The following is a 25,044-nucleotide window of genomic DNA, read 5'->3' as shown; positions in this document are numbered from 1 at the left end:
CGCCGCGTGGCACGGGCTTGTTTGATAATGATGATGATGACGATGATGATGAAGGCTCCATCAATGGCACAAACCCACTATGGGAGATAGGCCACGAATCGGGTGGCAATATGAGTGAATAAATAAAAGAATTTGGTTAATAAATAACTAACGCAAAAAAGTAAAATAAATATACAATCCAAGATGAAAAATAAACTATGAATACGTGAGTAAAACAAGTGATCAATACTATAGTAAACCTTCGCGGGATAGGAATAGTAAAAAAAATAGAATAATTTGCATGCTTGTTTGCTTGCTCCTTATGTCATGGCGCCTGCCCACTACACCGTGAGGAAAACTACGCCCTCGTGGGCGGATTGGATTTCGAAACGACATTTTACAGCGAAGCTGTTAGCTTCTAGTTGGCGGGAATGCTTCGTTTCGGCGTCCGTTAGCAAGAATATGAGCAGATCCTGGTGGCAGCGAAGGCCCACAAGCAGTGACTCGTACCCCGTTAAGGCAGAGGCAAGCACTCGGCAAAGTGAAGCGAACTGCGCATGCATTCTTTAGAATCACGCATACAACGGACAGAACAGCATACGTTTCAATAAAGAACAAGCACAAAACAAGCATCCGAACCACATAATTCATGAAAAGCGCGCCCGATAACAATAAAAAGGACGTAGCTCTCCTCGCACACGTTCCCAAGTAAGGATTATTGTTGCGCAAGTTGTCGCAGCGACGACAGCTTGCGACTTGGGGAATAATAACAGAACCAGCTTGGTAACTGATTTCAATGTTCTTGCAGCACCGCCATGAGCGGCGGCGTGCGGTCAAAATTATCATTCCTCCCATTACTATCATTGCTCTAAATTACGATTAGTGCCATTACTCTAAAGCGATAAAGCCTTGCATACCCCCGTCAGCAGTTCTAGTGATGGTTCTCACTTGTTTCGCCGGGCATCGAGTTTCCCAGTGCCGGGATGGCGAGTCAATGTTTTGGCACCCTTTCGTTCCCCGTAATTTTTTAAAAGCAGGTGCATTCGCTAACAGAACAACCCTAGCGCACCCTTTCATTAATTTCAGGGTGATAAACGGGTGTTTTCTGCAAAAGTTAGACCTTCCAGAAATTAAGGGTGCTCGGGCGCCTCAACATTTCAAGCAAAAAAAAAAAAAGACGTCAGTGTCTATTTCCGAGTAGTTTAAGCGAAGTCAGTGTTCGAGCCCGTCATACGGCAGCCATAGACTATGGATGTAAATCTGCTACTTCCCGTACATGGCGTCCCCGATGGTTGAAATGAAAAGGCAGTGCCTTTTATTTTCTACCTTGCTCTTCGATTTTCACAACTGGCTTGATTTAAGTTGTTTGAGCTCGTTGTCATTTTACGGTCCGTTATTTGTAATCGTAGTCCGCGAATCATAGCGCATCAGGGAATCATGGATCTTCAGGGGCATGTCTTTTGTGATGTATCCTCGGAGCCTGCGCAACATTGGATTCCAACAACGCAACCATGCTTCCAACAAGTGGATTCACTTGTTGGAAGCATGGGTGCGTTTCTCCGAGTTTTTAGCGCGCAGTGATGTTCGCAATGTAGAATATTTCCAGTTTTGTTTCGTACGTAATCAATAATACAAATGCAGAGTGTTCGAGCAGTGACACTTCTGAGTGGCTCTCTGTAGGTTCACAGTTACAATCTCGGCTGTCTGGGTATTGTTTTCTTTGTTTTCTTTAAATATTTTTTATATTTATTGTTTATTTTTTATATTTATGAACGCCTAGGAAAATACTTCACAATTACGATGGCAGACGTCCTAAATGATAGCGTAGCGACATAATAATGTCGTTGGAAAAATAAAACGCGTTATGAATTCCGGAGAAACAGACATTGGGCAAAAGGGTGCAATTCAGCTAAAAAAAGAAAAAAAAAAGAATGCAGGAAAATGCGCCTTCAAATGGGTGTATTAGTTCGCTTAAATAGCTTATTCTGAAGGTTGTAAAGAGTGAGTGCCATAGAGCAAAATGCACCCTCAAGGGTGCAATATTGCTTAGCGGGTAGTGGGGACTGGGGAAGAAACCGGTCATTAATCGGATAGGGGGAGGGATAACTTGTGAGAAATATCTATATATCAGGGTAAACTTGACACCGCAAAATAAATAAAGTAGGTAATATAATTTTAAGTACACTTTTCTTTTTTCTTCAGAGGTACGCGGGTGCTTTATGAAAGGATAGAACATTTGAAGGCAATATACTGTAGAAAATATTAACTTACAATTTGTGAAATATGAAATAATACAGTAATAAGGTAACCAGGTATTCTCCTTTGTCACAAAGGAATTCGCAGACTGTCATGCATACATTCTTGTGGCTAAAACCCGATGTAGACAACCAAAAGCAGAGAAAACTTTCAGTGTTTATAGCAGCGCTTTTTTTTGGAATACAATTTAGAGCTCAGGGCTTATGCGGAGGCCTGTCTTTGCCATCGTCAACAAGCCGGTGGCAGCTTGCCATAGCACAAACCCGCTGCCAGGGTTGGTTGTTGGTCCCTAAATGGAACACTACAACCCAATACCATGGAGTGGCCAATACTCACGCTGTAGTAGGGCGGAAGAAGAAAAAAGAACACTTGAGTGCATTTACGCGTACCTATTACACGGAAAAAACATACGCGTACGCATTACCGGAAACATTGCTCCACAGACCTTTACCAGTTAGCGTGTTTAAGTGTTTGTGGCGTCGTTGCTTAATCATGCTTGCCGCTACACTTGCCTCGAAGAATGTTTCAGGTAATATGTATAAATATGTGAGGCGTTGTTCCGCACAACAGTGGCTCTGCTTCAGTAAAGCGCTGTCACAGATTTGATGATGATAAAAAAAATATTTCATTACATGGGACTCCATTCCACGCGTATTGCAATTTCGAGCGGAACACTGCTCCATTTAAGTTGGTGTAATACACCTACTTAATACAGAATTTCCCCTGACAGCTCTTATCTAAGTGGCAAGAGATTTAGGGTGCATACTCGGTTCACTTGGTCCCAGCTATATGTGGAGTACTTTTGCAAATATTTTCCATTTGCCTCAGTGAAAGGGCTTTCCACATAAAACCATAATATATATGGATTGGTGTGTAAATTATTGAATGTTTTCTTTCTTCTTTAAGTTTACGCGACAACAAATATTCAGAACTGCATTCATGCGTTAGCCGATGATATCCGAAAAAAAAAAATGTTTCACATACCTGTCTCTTTTATTCGAAACGTCTGTGCAGCGCCGTTCTTCAATATTCTGTTAGCGACATCTTTTTTGCTTCTTCGTTAAGCAACGACATACGCTCAATGCACCTTTTTGCTCAGGTTTGTTCACTTTTTTTCTCTCCACGCTTGGCTGCTTTTCATTCCGAGTTTTCTGTTACTGCATTCTTCCATTTTATTGTTGCCTATCGTTAACGTCTTGCGGCTTCATGTGCTTGTCTATCCGAGCACGTACGCAGGGGCACTTACTCATTCGATGGGATTGGCCATGTATTTTCACGTACCTGGAGTCACATGCCCTGTTGCACATATCCAGTGCCGCTAGCCTTCTGTCCTTACGCATATCCAGTGGGACATGGCCTGCTGCACGTACTCAATGTTCGAAATCGTCTACTGCGACGTTGTCTATTCCATCACACATTCAGTGGCGCATGCCCACTGTCATATACTATGTGGCCCAAGTTGCAATGAAAGAGGTTGGATACGGACGGACGTAATGCGAAGTGCGTGAAGTCCCTAATGAATGCTGATCGGATTAGACAAAAAAAGTTAGTTCGCACTGAGGCAAATGTTTGGAAGCAATGGAAATGCATATACCGTTCTGCGCGAGCTTCTAACACGGCGTTCTGATTACACTACGGAGGCGACATGGAGTACAGCAGCACGAGATGCAAGAGCCACGTACGTTTCACGTTTCTCACGAATGCAATAGAATGCGACCGTAGCACATCACATTTCCTAGCACATCACGAGTAACGCGATGCGCAGGCATTAGGATGCAGCGCATCACCCCTGGTGCGATGGTGGCGCCGCACGGCGGCGCACACAGAAGGCAAAGCAGCGCTTCCGGCGTTGCCACCGGAATCGAATTTTCTCGCCGACCTTGCTGCCCCACAGCTCGGCCAGAGGAGCAAGCCCGCAACAATGTTCCTTCCCACAATTCCCAACGCAGTGCTGCGGCGCAACAGGAACAACGCCACGGTAGAAATCGGGCGTCTCGTAATGACGTCAACGCTGGCGCAGTGACGAACGTCGTCGGCGGCACTACCTCGGCGCCACACTTGGATTGTGCCCGAGCTGAGACTGACGGAAAAGTCTTCGTCGCTTGTCAGCATCCCGGGAAAGTATTAGGCAGGTTGAGCTTGATGCTAACTATTAATATACGGCTCAAAGCAGCATTTGCATCATGGTGTGGTTGCGTACACAGTTGCTCGGTAGAGGCAGGCTAACGCGGGCGCGCACGGCACAACACTCACGCAAGGTTGCCTGGCTCCAACACAGGCGATTAAATGGATCGTTACGCTGCCTCCACTTGGCTTCGTCGCCTTTGCACAGAAATGGCCAATACTCCTTTCTGGAGACCTTGTGGCCGCCCTCCCAGGGTTCACGCACGCGCATCGATAGTGTAACAGCAGGGCGGGCGTGGTGCCCGTCCGGCGACAACGTGAAGGCATTTAGAGCGCCCGTGCTATAACTCTTAATGCAACTAAAACAGAACGTAGTTCTGTGAATTGGGAATAGTGATCCTCTCTTCCTCACCTGCGAGGAGACCCACACACAGACAGAAAAATTATAAGGGTGTTATTTCGACAATTAACAGAAAATATTTTTTGTAGAACGAATTTATCGATTCCAGAGCCAGGTAAAATATACGCAGTGATCCTGCTTCGAGTGATTCTACCTCGACCAAGTGAAATAAACTTCGCAAAAGTTCTAACCTACGGTTGCTAAGTTAAAGGTTGCACGGATTCCGGGCTGTTCGTATCGAGCTTGTCGACGGGCCACTTCAGTCTTAGCAGAGACTTAGAAAGTTGGGAATAGGAAAGCGATGGCTGCCATTGGCAACGAATAGCTGGACGCATTTCCGCGTCGTCACCACTTTTGTCTTTGGTTTCTGAGTGTTTGTTTCCTGCGAGGCGCGCGTCGTGTGTGCGAAGATTGCCGCCCAGAGGCCCGAGTTCGCTGCTGCTAACATTGGCATCCTCGAGCGGCGCATTGACAATAGCGCCGTGGTCTTCGTCGATCCAGCGCTGGTAGTTTAACGGAGTCTGATCAGTGCTGGACTTGGACTTGGCGTCTCGCAGCCACCGTTTAAACTCGTAGCGCACCCAGCGCTGAATCACGGCCGCAGCGTGGTCTTCCCTGGACAACTGCTCGGCTGATTTCCCTGCAGTGGTTTGAAAAACAGAAGTATCTGCCCTCACTCACAAAACATGTCTTACGTAAAGCAATCATCAGGGATTGCAAATGGGAAGCCTAAGGCTGGAACAGAACGCTAGAGATGGCCAATCTGAATTATCGTAAAAGAAAAATGAGGGCAAGATGTCAACTTAGGGAGTAATATTGCTCCAAAAATAAGGGTCAACGCAGGCTGTAGTCTCAGGCTCCAACAGGCGACAACCTGCGTTGCAATCTCCTTGTTCGACCAATATTATTATATAAGTTGCAATCATGCCCTAATTTTCTTGCCATAATTGAGATTGGCCATCGCTGGAGTGCTGGAATATACTCGCCAAGCCGACCGCCATCACAATTGAGGGCTCGAAAACGAAGGCCAATATAAAAATTCGCCAACCTTACGATATCGTATCGATTCAGAGAGACAAAGTAAATCTCGCAGTAAAATTTCGGAGGCAGCTAGCACGAACGTTTTCCTAGACGACGAGGAGCGCCTGCGTACACATCCTAGTACGTGGAAGGAGCGTTATCAGAAAGCAGACCATTCCCAATCGTGATGGCAGCGTCGATTGCTTATCGAAGTACAAGAGCCTCCGACATCCGCAAATGTTCGGCTGTGCAGGCTGCAATGCCATGACTTGGCATGATGATCTCGAACGTGTGAGCACAAACATTCCCATACTTGAGTTTTCATCGGGGCAGAGTTTAGTGCCTAACGCTTCTACGAGCGGCGAAGCGCTGAAGCGTTTCTCGTTAGTTGTAACATCGGTACATGCCTATGCGGCACGTGGAGCGATCAGTGAAGAACTGAAAGCGGCGCCATCTGCCAAGTGCAAGGCACCCGTAGTGCACGTGGCAGAGCGCTTACCTCCTGGGTAGATGTAGCTGTCTTGGTGCCGGTAACCGTGGATGTTCAGACGAGCCATCTCGGAGATGCTGAAGTTTGATTTCCAGTCGACAGCCATGGCATGTGCCGGCATCGCTGGCGATGTCTCGACCTCGCTTGTATTCTTGGCACGGCCTCCACAACTGCAACTATATAATAGATTTTTTTATTGCGGCCCAGTGAGCCCAGGGTAAGCCCAGTCAGTAAGCCGCAGAAGAATATACTTCAATGTGGCAATAGCTGTACTCCCGAGGCTCACTAGGATCACTGTACACTCTGGGAGATAATAGTTAATCTAAGTTGAGATCACGCACTTCACCGAGAAGCGCACGAACTCTCGAAAATTAGGATTTTGACATTTATTCGTAAGATCTCGCCTCTGGGCACGACTAGGACAAAATCAGCCGAATAGACGCAGATCTGCACCCTGTCTGTCCGAAAATGAATATACGAACTCTTCAGGCCGTCGTCTGACGGAGTGTAGTTCTGCTATTTATAGGGCTTCAATTGCTTTTTCAGCCTTTTTAACAGCTTATCATTCAGGTCCTTCTTATCTTCGTGAGGCTAGGAGAGCTCCCTCAAGGGACCACCAGAGAGTCCGTCGCCGTCACTGGAACCAGGCACACGAAGGACATTTAGACACAAACTCGCAAATGAGTAAATGCTCAGCAAACGCCGCACAAGGTCAATGGATATGACGTTTGCGGGTGGAGCTCGAGGTCGCATGCTCGACCCCGGCCGCGGTGGTTACTTTTCAAATGGGGCGAATGGCGAAATTGCTCGTGGGCTCATGTTTAAGTTTACCTTGAGGAACCCCAATTGTTCAAAATAAATCCTAAATCCACCGCTATGGCGTGCCTCCTAATCTTATCTTGGTTCTGGCATGTAAAAAAAATTGGAGGACGCTTAAGCTTCGCCGTGAAGAGAAGAACGCAACAGCGTTCCCGTCGACCCCCCAAGGGGTGTAAGACAGTGGCTACGGCGCAGCGACTACGCGCCCCGTATCGGACGCGGTGAGCGTCGAGCAGCGCCGCGTTCGGCGCGGCAACGAAATGTGCGCCTGAGCAAGCGACGCACGCCTGAGCCTTAGAAACAGCTCGTTTCTAAGGCAACACCGCATTCACTAGAGACGCTTTTGTACCGCTTTGAAGCATCGAACTCGTGGCTGAATGGTAGAGTCTCCGTCTCACACTCCGGAGACCCTGGTTCGATTCCCACCCAGCACATGTTGCAAGTTGTTTTTTATTCATGAAGTGCCTGCTGGGATTTATCGCTCACGGCCAACGCCGACGACGACGACGGCGACGACACCGGCTTTTCTGCGACACGAGATCCTTAACGCTGTCGCGTTAAAACCCGGGAGGTTGAGGGGTGGATATTTTGGAGATGTAGCAGGTAATGGACCTGTTTACGACCAATTTCACGTGGCCACCACTGCCGCAAAGCGTGCCTAAGGTTGTCCATAGTGAGCTTAAGGGCGACTGGGGTAAAAAGCACGCTGTATATTGCCATCACAAACCAGCTTAACCATCGAGATAAAAAGCCAAGGAGAATAGAATTAAAAATTCTACACTAGGAGCGTGGTTCAGGAGACCTACCGCTCAACTTCCCCCAAAATATAGCTTGAAAAATGCACGCTGCCATTGTCCCTGGAATTCCTGCCATCATTGCCTTGAACCCAAGCAGAGGAGAAACCCGGCAAGGACTATACATCATCATAGCACCGACACGGAATCTGCGCATGCGCTCTGAACGTGGGGAATTCGGTCTGTATGCAGAGAAAGTGAAGATGTTAGCATGCACGGCAGGCCAATCGCAAGTAGTTATTTCCAACTAAAAGCCAGGTGAGGTCGCCCCTTGTTGCCGTACGCTTAACCCGTGTGACCGATAGTGTAGAATATGACGGTGCGATAAAGGTGTATGTATGGGCCATGCTTGGTCATGGTTTTACATTCGAGATACGGGTGGCGAGAATTTGATTTTTTTTCGGAAGGAGTGCACTGAAAAATTACGAAAGGGCCGAGCAACGAACTGAGATTCATCTGCGACCTTCTTTGCACGGATGGCCGCGTAATATAGTAACTGACCTACAATGCGGCGCCGGAGAGCGCACAACTGTTGTGCTCAATAAAGCAATAAATCACGCCAGAAAACATTTGCGAACAATGTTTTCTCATCTACATTTTTAGAACGCACAGAGCTCTTAACGGAATGAATGAATGGAACAGACTAGGGAGTGAAGGACAATACGAAAGAACTAAGCTCGGAGCAACATGCCGCTATTTACGGTTTATCTACAAAGGCAACTATACTCCGTTCTATACGTAACAGTCAACGCTGTGGAGACTAGAGAGACTCCTTGCAGTCGTTTCGCACGCACTTGGATACAATTCGATGTTTTTATGCGAAGCATATTACGAGGGCTCAACCCAGCTCCTCAGGCGCGGCGGTGACCATGAAATCACGTGACACCGTGACGTCACGACAGAGGAGAAGTGGCTTTGGCTCAACTCTTGCAAGACGGGCTGGGTGGGAATCGAACCAGGGTCTCCGAAGTGTGGGACGGAGACGCTACCACTGAGCCACGAGTACAACGCTTCAAAGCGGTACAAAAGCGCCTCTAGTGAATGCGGTGTTGCCTTAGAAACGCGCTGTTTCTAAGGCGTGCGTCTCTTGCTCAGGCGCACATTTCGTTGCCGCGCCGAACGCTGCTTTGCTCGACGCTCACCGCGTCCAATGCGGGGCGCGTAGTCGCTGCCCTGTAGCCCATTGTCTTACACCCCTTGGCGGGTCGACGGGAACGCTGTCGCGTTCCACTCTTGAAGGCGAAGAAGTAATGCATGAGTTGTTTCTTCGTCTAGCCGAACCAAATATAGCCAAGCAACAGCAGTTCACCAGGCTAAACAGTGGTTCAACAACTAAAATAAAGGCTAGTATGCTTCGCATCCTGGGCTTAACCTTACCTAAGCCACAGCCATTTTTTTGACCACAAATGTGCCCAACATTTTTTTTTAATACAGGCTCAGTATTGAATGAAACAAGTTTTGATCCATAGAAATAAACATACTGTGGTGTACGGCTGCTAATGCTTTGTTTTAGATCCTTTTTATTTTTGTTGCTCATTTCGGGTTTTCTGTTTGCAACCCGTAGCGAGGAGCCTCACGTGCATGCTTGCGCGAGTGAATGCTGTGGCGTGCGGCGAAGCATGGACGGAACGCGCGGAGTGATACCGCTTCTTGACCGAACTTCTTGCGTAGCTTCAACAGCGTTGACTGCTATGTGCGGAAAGTAATATAGTGCCACTCGCTGTAGTATGGTGCACTTCACTTCCTTTTTCTGTAGATGCTTGGTCTACTGCACACGTGATAATTGTGGTGCATGAAATTGGTCTCCTAACGACACTTTACGGGGGCAGATGTCAAAACTGTGAAATCGAAAATATCGCCAATGGGTACAAAGCGGGCTATAACAGCGGAACCGTTTGAAACGCCTAAACATTGACGTGCTGATACCAAAATCTTCGCAACGCGATGCAGTCACGCTATGCCAATACTAGACGTAAATAATTGCCGATTGCCTTTATGCTGGATACCTCATTATCGACATTTGCAACCTAGTAAACAAAGGGATTCTTGCCTTCACTACGGAGGCACTTGTTCTGAACCTCGGAAGTTCGGACAAACTAACATCATCACGCACCTAGGGCGCCACTGATAATGCGGTCACAAGAGGACTTCACAATTTTAAAATCCACAGCTACATCTCCCACCTTAGTCAGTCTACTTACCCTTCCCAAAGCGGCACCCAACGTGGTACAGTAGACCAGCGTATCTCAACATAAACGTGCTAAACCTGTGTAACATGAACGTCAGCACGTCAATAAAGGATGTTTTCAATACAGCAAGCATGTACATTTCATGTGCGGTCATTGAAAACACGCGTTGGCCACATCAACCATCGACATTTTCCCAACGCTATTCAGATCCGACATTGCCTTGTAACTAAATAAATGCAAATAAATAAACATTAATTTACGCGCGTTGTGCAGGCAAATGTGTCCGATCAGAACTAATTTCACATTGCGTGGAATTTGTGAAATGTTTTCGCCAAAGACACTCTTATTTGAGGACGGACACACTTCCCAGATGCGTCAAGGTGGGATTGCGTTCTTATATTATCTAACCCGTATTGTCGCGTAATAGGGAAATGTAGAAGAGTAGCCTCACATTGCCGCAGCGGGGGTAGTTTTGATTTCCGAATGAGAGTGGCAGGAGTAGTCTACTGTTCAGTGAAGTTGATCTAATGTTGTGTTCTGCTCAATCTAGCTATTCGGACGCTGTCGAGAAGTCTCCGTTTAAAAATAGAAGAGCTGTAGTTGATGAGAAACCAAAATTATTGTCGCATGCTATTTCCTTACATGTTGGGGCTGCGTGATAACATCCCTGTTTTTGAACGGCAGCTCTTGTTGTAGCAAGAAACATTGCTGTTGCGTATCTCAGCCTGTGGTTGCCATGACAAAGGAGCTTATTTCGAGCAAAGAAAGCGCATGCAAATACTATTGCAGAACCAACTGCTAATTTTGTTCTCGTAAGATGTATAGTTCGCCTCATAGTAGGTTCGATATACCTGGGACACACGCTTACTAAACGTGATGCAGCGGACAGATAAGAGACGCCAAAAGTCAATCCAGATGCCGGATAACTAGACAACCAATTTATTCCCTAAAGTTCGGCTTAACTTCCCGCAAAGGCGCAGTGTGTCACGAGGGGGTGACATAGAGGAGGGCTCGGGCTTAGTTTTGTCCACATGGGTTTCTTCTACGTGCAGCTAAATCTAATTGTACACGAATGATCTTGCACTTCTCCGCCATAACAATGATGCATTCGCGGCTGGTAATCGAGCCTACGACCTCGTGCTATGCAGCCGGGAGAATGCCCCATGCATTCAGCGAACGCGACGGGTTGTCCCTCCACCATAAAGGTGCTGTTAGTGCTTCGTTGCTTTGAAAGCGCAGCCACACGGCTTTTTTGCATTACGCCTCTAGTAAAAATCACGAGATGTGTACAGTTCCCCGCAAAGTTTTAGCTGGCACCGGTTTCACGACAAATGTGAATTTCTGCTCCGTTAAGGCGTAGCGCTTCTAATTTAATGGATCACAGTGTAGTTCGCAAGAACTGCTACGAATCGAAGCTTTTGATCGGAGGCTACGTGCAAAGGCTTCGCGGAAATTTGGCTGTTTCACAAACACCCTATCTTGTGAACTTTTGCGGGTGACTGCACATATTGTGGGCCTAAATCCAACTACACCAGCGTTCTTGCATTTCTGCCCCGTCGAAATGCGGCCGCCGCTGCCGGGATCGAACCCTCAACCTCAGCCTAATACCAGCCAACCAGCCTCAGCCAACCTCAACCTAACCTCAGCCTCAACCTCAACCTAATAAATTGTGATTTATTATGATAAACTGCGTGGAAATGTGAAAGCGCTGCCGGAACTCTTCGTAAGGAACATCTGTCGTCGCTCTTGGAAACGTCGACATGAAAATTGATGGTTTTCGTTTTGTATGTTCACGTGCGTCTCTACAAATGCGCCAGCTCTACAATGAGAAGGCGCAACCAACAAGCCATAGTACACTCAACATGTACTCATCAACACATACTCAACAACACTTCCAAAATTATTTTTCATTGGTCATTAGAGAACTCTTCTTGCTCAATTCGACGGCGCTGTGAAGTAGGAGACCAAACCAAAGCGTAAGATTGCAATCGCCGGAGGAATGCTCCAACGCAGAAAATGGCAAAGAGGAATGTAATGTTTCTTGAAGACTGATCTGTACTACGATTGCACAATAGCTAAACACCTGTGAGCCATCGCGGCACAAAGCTAAATAGAAAGATTTAATTACGTAAAGCCTCACTGAAGCCGTACCAGTGAAGACATGGGATAAACCAAAATGCAAGATATGTTACTACAGAAGCGTTCATCCTGTCGATTCAGTTTGTATTGTGGATACAGGGCCATGGCTTCCGAACCAGGCGGCTCACTCAAGCCGATAGGTACAGCTACCAGGTCATTGTAGCTATAATGACGCTGTGGATAAGTCTCCGTATAAAAAGAGAAGAGCTGTAGTTCTGCACAAGAAACAATATTGTTGTCCCATGTTACTAAGGCGAGAGCCTTAGACGGCTCATCGGATGAAAAATCCAATGTCCAGCATTATTGCAACAAAATTCACAGGGAGTCGCACCTTCAGCCTTTCATGGGAGTCGAACTCATTACCTGTGGTGTTAAGTAAGGCGAATTTAATTAAGTACCCCAACCTTTGGTGGGAGTCATCGAACCCACTTGAAGATATAGGCGAAGCGGCCATATCTCCATGTTGGATTCCAATCTATATCGTGAAGGTCGAGAGTCGAGCCCACGGCTTTTGGTGGGAGTCGTCGAATCCATTTGGAGTTATGGGCGAACCCGTCATATCTCCAAGTTGGATTCCATATTACACGGTGAAGGTCCCACGACCATTGGTGGGAGTCCAACCTCGACCGTTGCTGTTAATTAGGCGAATTTAATTAAGCCAGTCGAACATAGCCATTAGGTGTAGACGAACCCACGACTTGTGGGGTTAACTATGGCAAAGTTAATTAAGCCGCAGTTAATTAAGATATAAGCAATTAAGGCACTCGCACCCACGATCTTTTGTGGGAGAAAACAACAGGAAGTAACAACGCATTAAAATGAAAATGTCAAGTAATGTAATGAATGTCTCATGAGCGGGCTGGTTCTTGATTTCATACTCTTTAGCATACGCTAAAGTGACTGGCAACTTTTACAACTTGGCAATGCCAACTGCGTCTTACGATTAACCACTTCACCCCTGTGCTAACGGTGCTTTCTGAACCCAATGACAGAAAGATGGATATATTTTTCTTCACTTTCTAGGGCTGCGTGAAATTATTTATTGCCTACGATTGTACGTACCTCACAATATTAGTTCATAGAATTTGTTGTACGTGAGGCACCAAGGTAATTAGGATGTTTTACAGTAGGAGAACATATACCACAAGGTGTACCAGTGCGGCCTGGGCTATCGGCAGAATTTTCTGCCGATAGCTTTCAGTGCGACGTTACCGAGTAAGTGACCTGACGGAAGTGTTTTTTATGCACCCTTGCTGTTTGAAAAGGACACATGTGATTACGGAGGTACTGAAAATTCTGTTAACTTTGTTTAGTTCAGACGAAATAAAGTTATCGCAGAACATGCTCAGTCAGGGACTGAAAAGGAGGCAATTTTCCCCATTTATATGTGGAGCTATCGTTATTGATGCGGTACGTATACATCACTACTCACTGAAGTGGTTGTCGAAAGCGCTACCAAGAAAACGAATCTTAAATTATGTGCCTTGATTTCCAATACGTTAAGTAACATCTATATCTGAGGAATTGCTTCTAGGTGTCCTATTTTTATGTAACACGTTGAATCGACGTGGACGTGGGCCTCTTGTATTATACCAAGGCATTAAATGAGGGCAACCAGTGACTACAAGATCGTACCAGTACTTACTATGACTGGAGCGTCAGAAGAGAGATCAGGGCTAATGAAGTTCATACATACATACATACATACATACATACATACATACATACATACATACATACATACATACATACATACATACATACATACATACATACATACATACATACATACATACATACATACATACATACATACATACATACATACATACATACATACATACATACATACATACATACATACATACATACATACATACATACATACATACATACATACATACATACATACATACATACATACATACATACATACATACATACATACATACATACGTGTAGCCTCTTAATATTACAGTTACATTATTCAAAGATGATCAATTACTTCTATTTTATTTTCCTCCAAACGTTTTTATAACTTTGCAGTGACACCGAAAAGAGAACGACCTGGCCTCGCACATTCAGTGCGTCCTCTAAAGCCCCATTTTAAAATTATATTCACAATAAAGTGAGTTCCAAATGTTTCACCGGTTATATTCCCCTTTGTTTCTGTTTCGAGGACATCGGCAACGACACCGAAAGCTATACTGGACGTGCAGGCTGGGAGGGTGGGCGGTGTTTCAACGCGCGGACGTATTGCACACAACATTGTCCGTGCTCAACATCCGGTTCCTCTGTGACGCATAGCGCGTAATTGTTGCTGGCACTTCAAGAAAGACCCTCCTGGATAGGCCAATAGAGAGCTGTTAAAAATCGGCCGTAGCTGATATAGTGGCATTAACGTCATCAGTGTCCTCGCTTGTAGACAGATACGGGCACCGGCTCAAATAGTCGACCAAGATCGGGTGTAGCGTTTACACGAGGTAAAAAATACTGAGCTCGTGGTTTCGCCTATGTGAACATGCGCATCTGAGAGGCTGCTCTGTGGCGCGTTTGCGGGTGTTCTACTGTAATTCTCGCCAATTAAGGCTTCAGAAATTGCGTCACTGCTGCCGCTTATCTCTCCAGTAAAGAAACTAACTACGCGTAATCGGTCCCTGAAAAACGTTATTGAGTTACAGTGACCGTTATCCAGTGATAATGGTCGTAAACTACAATAATAAAAAAATTAATAGATAAGAAGTAATTAACTAGATGTAACTTGTTACGTGAAAGTATGAGCTAAGTGCCTCAACATGAACGCACACACGGAAGCAGGTTTTGACACTTGGATGCCTCCAAGGAGCATGCTTGCCGATTCACATGAAATCCGTTGCTCTAAATAGTGCGGAAACAATATTTGCCGTTTAGTTATTTGCACAAAAACGAAGTATTCAACATTTGGCAAGCTAACTGCGACTCAAGAAGTTCGTAAGATAAGTCTGGAGCCATGTTGTTTTACGATTTCTTATCGTCCTATTCGGGGTTGTTGCAAAATTTATAGTACAAGCCAAAAAGTAGTGCTAAATCCGGCTAAAATGTTTTATGAATTCTGAATATGGGTATTCCACCATCGGCATTATCAATCTTCACTTTCCTGCGTACTCTCACTGCGCTTTCATAAATTCAAAACCGCAATTAACGATACCGCTCCTCCTATATAGCACATTTGTGCGTGCAGAATGCAAGATTAAATAATAAACCATCTATACACCGATATACTTATATATGTATCTATGTGATGCATATATATATATATATATATATATATATATATATATATATATATATATATATATAATCTGACTGGTTTACGGCACTACTTTGCATTCTATAATTCATGTATCACATTTTTCTAAACAGATGTAGGCCGGGAGGGAACGTACATTGCAATGACAAAGCAAACGATGGTCGTCAGCAGCAGGTACGCCTTGTCGTAGCCATCCTCTGGCACCCACTCCACCTCGTGCGCAGCTGTCCAGGCGGCTCGGAGAAGACGTTGCAAGTCAGTGGGGATTAGCGCGTCCATCATGTGCTCGGAAAGAATGGTTCGCACCCTCAACCACACGCGCACTGTCATAGAAGGAAATGGAAACAAAAATCTAGGTGGCACTACTGTCTTCCACAGCTCAGAAATATGATATACAGCTCAACGGTATCGGCTATTTTAATGCGGTAAGTAGCATTGCGGAGAACTTCATATGAACCTCGTGAGGAGCACATAGTGCTGAAAAGATCTATATATATATATATATATATATATATATATATATATATATATATATATATATATATATATATATATATATATATATATATATATATATATATATATATATATATATATATATATATATATATATATAGAACAATATTATCAGTACTCCTCACACTGATTTGACATTGTGGAAGTTAACGATGGAGCAGCTAGGCATGATATAGGTCTTGTGGAAAGAATGAAGACAGCATTTCTGCATTTCAATCAACCTCAAAGGCGATCTAGCGGTACATGCTAGAGAAATGCGTCGGAATTACGTAACTCTTCCTTGCGGTCACGGATGCATAATTACAATCGCGTTCATCACATTGCAAAAGTGTTTTTCAGCAGCTCACTCTACACTCGTCCATCTTCTTCGATGAGCGAAGCGTAGTTGACGGTATTCGGGAGTAGACCCCGGTCAACTGCACTATACCGGGTATCCTGCGCAACTTGGGCCAAACATTAAATATATGCAGATGACACGTTGCTGCGCAGAACCAATAGGATGTTGTTTGCCGTCGCTTGGAAATGCTCAGATTACTTCATTTTTCATTCCGCCTAACTAGATAATCAGTCTTAATCAACTGCTCAAATAATACGGTTAGATAAAAAGCGGGAATAAGAAAATTGTAGAGCAACATGGTAAACTCCCGATATAGGTTCCTGTTGCTGAATACGTCCTACATAAAGGTGTTTTTCCGAGCGTGAAGAAAGCCCGCAAATACACGCAAAATTGGCGCGTGACTGGCCGCTCGACGCACTTTGCGTGTCTTTGTGTGTCTTACCATTAATGTCACTCTGCATGCCATTTCTGCCATCTATGCCATACTTTTTTGCCATGTATTGTGCGAGCTACTTATCTTACACTTCCAGGACAATTCTATTCTTCTCCTTCTTTTTATTCTTTTATTAGCTATTAACTCCCGCCGTGCTTGCCTTTGACCTTTCCTTTGAAAGTCCTTGCTTATTTGTACTTCGTACCTATAATTACGTATGTGTTATTTGCCTCTGTATCTCCCTTGGCCCCTCCCCTCTGCAATGTACAACTGTACCTTGAGAATATAATAAATAAATAAATAAATAAATAAATAAATAAATAAATAAACTTGCAAACAGTGCTGTGGTGGCAAGGGTTTTTTACCAGCTACCAAGCTCTGCTCAGTACTTCGCACTTCTTGAAAGCGTCAGGATGGCATTCTTCTTCGTGTGCTGCTTATGGACACGTTGAGCGAACCGTAGGTGGCAAGCGGTTCTTGATGTATTCTAATTTCTATTTTTTTCGCACTGAAATTCTTGTCAGAACACCCATTACTGTGCATGTTTGCAAACTAGAGTAGACCTTCTGCTTGCGTCTTCTATAGGAAATACCATTTCCTGAACACTTATTTCTTCTTGAACTGGCTTCGCAACGATCGTTCATCGATGGCTTGTCTATGCAGCAAGAAATTCAGAATTATAAACGCTCACCGGCGATGCTACCGTCATGTTTCATGACTCCTGCTGCTTGATTATCTGCCCGCGTGCCGTGGCCTTGGCTCGGTGAACTCTCGTCATGGACGCCGAGTCCCTGCGCACAAGAATTTTCGTCAGCCTCGGTTGCTGCACCCTACCCTTTGAGATTCATCACTCCCAGTATGTTTCACAGAATGCTCGCGTTCTCTCCCTTTTGGGTGTTGTTCATGAGTTCAGGCCCTCGGCTTGCCTCGAGTCCGATGTCGGTCGTGTCCTTGCTGTCCTTGTTCTCGCCAGCAGCGGTAATGGCAGGTGAACTCCTGAGGGCTGGGTTCTCGCCCTTTCGGGAGGTGCTTAGGCGTTCAGGCTCTCGGCTTGCCTCGCGTCCGGTGTCTTTTTTTTCCTTGGTGTCCTTGATCTCCTTGACCTCGACAGCAGCGGTCATGGCAGGTGAACTGCGGGGGGCTGGGTTCGCTCCTTTTCGGGAGGCGCTTAGGCATTCAGGCTCTCGGCTTGCCTCGCGTTCAGTGTCTGTTATATCTTTGGTGTCCTTGCTGTCCTTGAACTCGACAGCAGCGGTCATCGTAGGTGAACTGCGGAGGGCTGGGTTCTCTCCCTTTTTGGAGGTGCTTAGGAGTTCAGGCTCTCGGCTTGCCTCGCGTCTGGTGTCTGTTGTGTCCCTCGTGTGCTTGCTGTCCTTGCCGTCTACAGCAGCGCTCATGGAAGATGAACTGTGGAGGGCTGGGTTTTCTCCCTTTTGGGAGGTGCTTAGGAGCTCCTGCTCTCGGCTTGCCTCGCATCCGGTGTCTTTCATGTCCTTGCTGTCCTTGCCCTCGACCGCAGCGGTCATGGCAGGTGAACTGCATAGGGCTGCAGTTTCCTCCTTTTGGGAGTTAGCGAGTTTATGTTCTCGGCTTGCCTCGAGTCCGGTGTGGATTGTGTCCATGATGTCCTTGCTGTTCTTGCCCTCGACCACAACGGTCATGGCAGGTGAACTGTGGTGCGCTGCGTTCTCTCCGTATTGGGAGTTGTTTACAAGTTCAGGCTCGCAGCTTACCTCTTGTCCGGTGTCTCTCGTGTCCTTGCTACTCTTGCTGCTCTTGCCCTCGACCACAGTGGTCATGGCCGATGAACCGTGGAGGGCTGCGTTCCCTCCCTTTTGGGAGTTGTTTACGAGTTCAGACTCTCGCCCTGCCTCGAGTCCGGTGTCCGTCATGTCCTCGCAGCCCTTGCCTTGGATAGCAGCGGTCATGGCAGGTGAAGTGCGTAGGGCTGCATTCTTTCCCTTTTGGAAATTGTTTGCGAGTTCAAGTTCTCGGCTTGCCTCGAGTCCGGTGTCGATTGCATCCCTGGTGTCCTTGCTGTCCTTGCGCTCGATCACAGCGGCCATGGCAGGTGAAGTGCGGTGTGCTGCGTTCTCTTCGTTTTGGGAGTTGTTTACAAGTTCAGGCTCGCAGCTTACTTCGAGTCCGGTACCTGTCGTGTTCTTGCTAGTCTTGCTGTCCTTGCCCTCGACCACGGTGGTCATGGCCAGTGTACTGTCGAGGGCTGCGTTCACTCCCCTTTGGGAGGTGTTTAGGAGTTCAGGCTCTCGGCCTGCCTCGAGTCCGGTGTCCGTCAAGTTCTTGCTGTCCTTGCCTTCGATAGCAGCGGTCATGGCAGGTGAAGTTCGTAGGGCTGCATTCTCTCGCTTTTGGGAGTTGTTAGCAAGTTCAGGTTCTCGCCTTGCCGCGAGTCCGGTGTCGATTGTGTCCTTGCTAGTCTTGCTGTCGTTGCCCTCGACCACAGCGGTCATGGCCGGTGAACCATGGAGGGGTGCGTTCACTCCCCTTTGGGAGTTGTTTAGGAGTTCAGCCTGTCGGCCTGCCTCGAGTCCGGTGTCCGTCAAGTCCTTGCTGTCCTTTCCTTCGATAGCAGCGGTCATGGCCGGTGAAATGCGTAGGGCTGCATTCTCTCCCTTTAAGGAGTTGTTTGCAAGTCCAAGTTCTCGGCTTGCCTCTAGTCCGGTGTCGATTGTGTCCTTGCTAGTCTTGCTGTCGTTGCCCTCCACCACAGTGTTCATGGAAGGTGAACCGTCGAGGGCTGCGTTCACTCCCCTTTGGGAGTTGTTTAGGAGTTCAGGTTCTCGGCCTGCTTCGAGTCCGGTATCCGTCAAGTCCTTGCTGTCCTCGCCTTCGACAGCAGCGGTAATGGCAGCTGAAGTGCGTAGGACTGCATTCGCTGCCTTTTGGGAGTTGTTTGCGTGTTCAAGTTCTCGGCTTGCCTCGAGTCCGGTGTCGATTGGGTCCCTGGTGTCCTTGCTGTCCTTGCGCTCGATCACAGCGGTCATGGCAGGTGAACTGCAGAGCGTTGCGTTCTTTTCGCCTTGGGAGTTGTCTACGAGTTCAGGCTCGCAGCTTACTTCGAGTGCAGTGTCTGTCGCGTCCTTGCTACCCTTGCTGTCCTTGCTCTCGACCACAGCGGTCATGGCCGGTGAACTGCGGAGGGCAGCGTTCACCCCCTTTTGGGTGTTGTTTACGAGTTCAGGCTCTCGGGCTGCCTTGAGTCTGGTGTCTGTCACGTCCTTGCTGTCCTTGCCTTCGATAGCAGCGGTCATGGCAGGGGAACTGCGTAGGGCTGCTATCCTGCTAGCAACGTCGATTCTCGGAAGGAGTCCGGGCCGCACTTTGTCGACCGCGTACCATCCCATGGCTAAAATGCTACAGCCGACGACGATGCGAAGCGCCATTCAGGCAAGTAAGGCTCAGCGGTTTTGTAAACTGAGCTATACACTCTCCTCAACGACTTTGCTTGCCTTTTTTCTGCTCCTCAACCGATGGCAGAAACCCACTGCTAGAGTTGGTCGGTCTTAAGCTAAGGCCTACAATGGGGCATAGGCAAAGGATCGGTAACAGTAGACAACAATTAAAGGACATGTTTCAAAAACGAAAGTAGATATTGATGTGACAATGCTAGCACAACAATTAATAAACATGATGAAAGAACATGATGCTATGAGCTATGACTATGTAAAAATATAGACATATTTATGAGGTGCTGCTATTATAGTTTCTTTTAGTGAAGGTAACAACTAAATTAATAATCAGATAATGATGGTAGAAGTCGGCACTAAAGGATGAGAATCACGATTAAGGTCATGATGATGGCGACCACAAATGGGGTGATGGTGGTAATCAATATTAGTGGCAACGTTGTTGTTAGTGGCGGTATTCAACAAGGCACCTACCCACTAGGAGGAAATGCCAAGAATCGGTGGGATGAGGAAATGGAAGATGAAGTATTTGAGGAGAAGTAAGAAGTAAGGTAAATATTCCCTCACGATGTTACGTTTCGCCTACGACGCGCGGTAAAGCCGGCGCGGATGCAACGTACGCCGGAGCTTCGTTCAAAGCGGCGGACATTTTGGCCCGTTCGGAGCTGCCGCGACGCATCCCCGCCGAGCGCGTCCCGGCATGTTCAGTGCCACGTGTCTTTGTGTGTGCGTGTGTGTGTGTGCCCACGCTTGTCAAAGCGCGGCAGCCGGGGAGAGGAGCTCCCCAAGTGTGAAGCGAGGAGGTCTGACCGGCGCCGGCCCAGCTGATGCGTCACTACACTCGTCTCTACATGTCTCAGTCCGTCCGTGCCTCGCTGTCACGCGGTGTCGTCCCGTGACCTTCCTTCTTGCCCGCGACGCCAAGAGTATAAGATTAGCTGCCCCCGGACGCCAGGAGAGAGGCTCCGATTTCTTCTGTTGAGAAACGTGCTCTCCCGTCTCTCTACTTCGGTCGACCTGACCGACCGCTCTTTGCGATGCTAGAATAAACAAGTTGTTCTGTTAGCAGTCGACTCATGCTTTGCGGGGACCTTCGGATGCTTCCAGTGTGCCCCAGGCCGCCAGGCCAACGCTACCCTTGGGGCTTGCGACCCATTTGCAACAAAGGGTGTCAGCACTGAGGTTCCAATAACGATTAAGCGGTAAATGCGAGAGAAATGCGTTAGCATTACGTCGCACTTTGTGAGATCCCAGATCCACGTTTTAAACCGAGTTCAACACACTGCAAAGTGTTGTTGAGGAGCTTACTCGACAAACGTCCTGTCTCTTCGAGGAGCGAACTGCAACTGGCTGTGTTTCAGAGCATATCACCGTCAGTTGCACTATACATGTACATATATGTATACACCCGCTTCCAGGCACGTACCCAGGGGGGGGCCCGGGGGGGCCCGGGCCCCCCCCCCGAAATAAAGTGGCATACCCCCCCCCCCCTCCCCACCCACGCCACCACTCCTCACACATTCCTAAAGCGCCGCCAGATCAATGTTGAGACTTCGCAGCTGATCATCGGCCAGCATTATGCTGCCTTTGTCACTCCTTTTAGATGGCGGTAGTTATCGCCATCTCTTGTAATGTGAAGGACAGTTTTCTCGTAGATTCCGCACCCGCGCGATTAACGTGAAATGCGTTCAGTTGTCACCATCTATTCAACCGTCACGCGCATAGCTGTTGCTTTTGTTAGTTCAACCTTCTTTGTTTAGGCTGATCCTGGGACCAGGAGAGGGATGCGGCTGTTACTCAGCTGGCCTGTGCTCTCATGGAACGAGTTGCGGCCGGAGAAAACGCCAATTTCGTTTAACTTATGCCTTTGCTTCATTATTTCCTTGAGTTACGGCTTGCCGCGACGTTGGCAGATGTCCGGATCCATACAGACGCGATATGGGTTAGATAAAGTGGGAAATAAAATAATGTGAAAGAGCGTCCATCATGGAACCCTGCAATAACCTTAAACCCATAAGCAAGATGACTGTCCCCCGTTACCTCATCTGTTTTTCCCTAACTGTATAGCACTTTTCCTGCAAAATTGGCAACTGGAAACAAAAATCGCAAGGAGTTGAGAAATTAAGCGATCTACTAAGGGGGAGAGCCAAGGCAACAACCAAACTGCAAGCAAAAGCGAATAATAAAAAAGTTAACCGATGTTTATGAGAATATTTATGGATCAACATCTTTTTATTTAAAAAGGAAGTAGAGAAAAAACGCCGCCGGAAGTGCAGAACAATTGTTTTGAATGACGCTTCTACAGTTATCGGTCGAACTGCCTCACGTAGCCACTTCTTTGCTGTGCTTATGTGGGTGTTTTTCTAACCTTTCGCGGTGAGCGCAGTACATCTAGAATCGCAGAGTCCTGCGCTCTACGCGGTTGTATAGGACTGGCGGCCGCACAGCGTTACGCAATTCGCGGAACTGTCAAAACTGATAAACAAGGCGAAAATAACTGATATTCGAAACTATAACATGAGAAAAACTGAAGAAGCCGTAAAAAATGAACGCAGCCTGAAATCAGTAGGACATAGGACAAACCATGATGTATGCACTAAAAGATAAGAAGGATAATATCATCAGCAATCTCGAAGATGCAGTAAAAGCAGCGGAAAAATTCTAAGCTGACCTGTATACAGTACCCAGAGGAGTCACGATAGTTCACATAGAAACAGTAATGAACAGGATACAGAAACTCTCCTATAACTAGCGATGAGGTCATAAGGGCCCTGCAAGAGATGAAACGATGAAGAGCGGGAGGATAAGGTGGGATAACAGCCGATTTAATCAACGATGGAGGAGACATAATGCTTGGAAAACTGGCGGCTCTTTATACGAAGTGTCTATCGACTGCAAGGGTCCCAGAAAACTGGAAGAATGCAGACATTATACTAATTCACAAAAAAAGGAGACGTTAAAGAATTGAACAATTATGGGACCAATAACTTGCTCCCAGTATTATATAAAATATTTACCAAAATAATCTCCAATAGAATAAGGTTGACACTGGATTTTGTCAACCAAGGGAACAGGCTGGCTTCAGGAAGAGATACTTTACAATGGATCACATCCATGTCATCAATCAGGTTATCGCGAAATCTGCAGAGTACAATAAGCCTCTCTATGTGGCTTATATAGATTACGAAAAGGCATTTGATTCAGCAGAGATACCAGCAATCGTAGAGGCACTACGTAATCAAGGAGTACAGAACGCTTACGTAAAAAGCTTGGAAAATATTGCTACATGCGTGAGGTATTTGTTTGTTTGAACGAGTCGCGTGGGCGCCATCATTCCAGAAAAGAGGAGGAAGAACGAACTGGGCTCGCGCTGTGAATCTAACCGGTCAGCGCATCAACCGTTGTAAATATAATCCGTAAATTGTTTCTCGTCTTACTGAGTCGTCTTTCGCGTTAGAATATCGATCTACAGCTACCTTAATTCTACACAAGAAAAGCAGGGAGATACCTATAGAGAAAGGGGTCAGACAGGGAGACACAATTTCTCCAAAGCTATTTTCTACGTGCTTAGAAGAATTCAAGCTATTAAACTGGGAAGGCTTAGGAGTAAAGATCGACGGCAAATATCTCAGCAACCTTTGGTTTGCCGATGATATTTTCTATTCAACAACAATGCAGACGAGTTACAACAAATGATTGGAGACCTTAACAGAGAGAGTGTAAGAGTGGGGTTGAATATTATTATGCAGAAGATGAAGATAATCATAATTAGCCGGACAAAGGAACAAGAGATCAGGATGGCCAGTCGGCCACTAGAGACTGCGAAGGAGTACGTTTACCTAGGTCAATTAATCAGAGGGAACCCTGATCATGAGAAGGAAATTCACAGAAGAATAAAAATAGGTTGGATCGCATACGGCAGACATTGCCAGCTCCTGACTGGAAGCTTACCATTATTATTGAAAAGTAAGGTGTGCAATCAGTGCATTTTTCCAGTGCAATATGTCCAGTGCCAATACATTTGCCAGTGCATTTCCCAGTGCATTTTGCCAGTGCATATTGGGCAGAGACTTGAGAACAAGTTAAGGACCACGCAAAGAGCGATCGAACGAAGATTGCTAGGCATAACGTTAAGAGAGAAAGAGAGTGGTTTGGATCACAGAGCGAGCGGGTATAGACGATATTCTAATTGACATCAAGAGGAAAAAATGTAGCTGGGCAGGTCATGTATAGCACCCGTTAGATGACCGTTGGACCATAAGGGTTTCAGAATGGGTACCAAGAGAAGGGAAACGCAATCGAGGACGACAAAACACTAGGTGGAGCGATTAAATTAGGAAATTCGCGGGCGCTAGATGGAATCGGTTGGCGCAGGACAGAGGTAATTGGAGATCGCAGGGGGAGGCGATCGCAGGGAGAGGCCTTCGTCCTGCAGTGGACATAAAACAGGCTGGTGATGATGATGATGATGATGGAGGTGGTGGCCCCCCCCCCCCCCGAAAAAAAATCCTGGGTACGTGCCTGCCCGCTTCTGACCTCTACCATCTCCTCTCTACTTCTACCACGTGACCGGCTTCACACACCTCACACGCATGCGCCACGTTATTCCACTTTGACACTCGTAATGCTCATGCATTAAAACGGAAAAGACACCAGAAAACATGAATCCTACTTACTTAAAGAGCCAGACAAACTGAAATATTGTTATTAGAGGGGTATGAATTACCATAGATAAAGGATGGCCGTTGTGAACATATAGGAGTATGTTGCAGTTGACCTGAAATGATCGTCGGAAAACAAGCATTGCTACAAAAAAAAAAACGAAAGTCAA

The 25,044-nt window shown here is 46.5% G+C and overlaps 1 protein-coding gene across 1 annotated transcript; it reads right to left on the bottom strand.

Moving 5' to 3' along the window:
- Nucleotides 1–4,796: 4,796 nt before the first annotated feature.
- On the bottom strand, nt 4,797–20,266 carry LOC135907813 (uncharacterized). Its single transcript, XM_065439565.1, has 5 exons — nt 17,712–20,266; nt 17,477–17,576; nt 15,636–15,822; nt 6,279–6,445; nt 4,797–5,399 (listed from the first exon to the last, which is right to left on the bottom strand). Exons 1-5 carry the CDS (start codon nt 20,187–20,189, stop codon nt 4,960–4,962), a joined length of 3,372 nt encoding a protein of 1,123 aa, XP_065295637.1. The 5' UTR covers nt 20,190–20,266; the 3' UTR covers nt 4,797–4,959.
- Nucleotides 20,267–25,044: the final 4,778 nt, after the last annotated feature.

This window comes from Dermacentor albipictus, chromosome 6 (genome assembly GCF_038994185.2).
Source record: "Dermacentor albipictus isolate Rhodes 1998 colony chromosome 6, USDA_Dalb.pri_finalv2, whole genome shotgun sequence".
Taxonomy (NCBI): Eukaryota; Metazoa; Arthropoda; class Arachnida; order Ixodida; family Ixodidae; genus Dermacentor; species Dermacentor albipictus.
Note: the sequence above shows the minus strand (reverse complement) of the source record. Positions and strands in the feature narration are given on the sequence as shown.

Bases quoted from the DNA above. Each gene is read 5' to 3' on its own strand.
- LOC135907813 (XM_065439565.1), bottom strand. From the start codon at position 20,189: ATGGCGCTTCGCATCGTCGTCGGCTGTAGCATTTTAGCCATGGGATGG. The intron at 15,823-17,476 runs GTGAGCGTTTAT...CTTCTATGACAG, and splicing joins ACATGACGGTAGCATCGCCG to TGCGCGTGTGGTTGAGGGTG. The intron at 6,446-15,635 runs GTACGTTCCCTC...TCTATTATATAG, and splicing joins GTTTGCTTTGTCATTGCAAT to TTGCAGTTGTGGAGGCCGTG.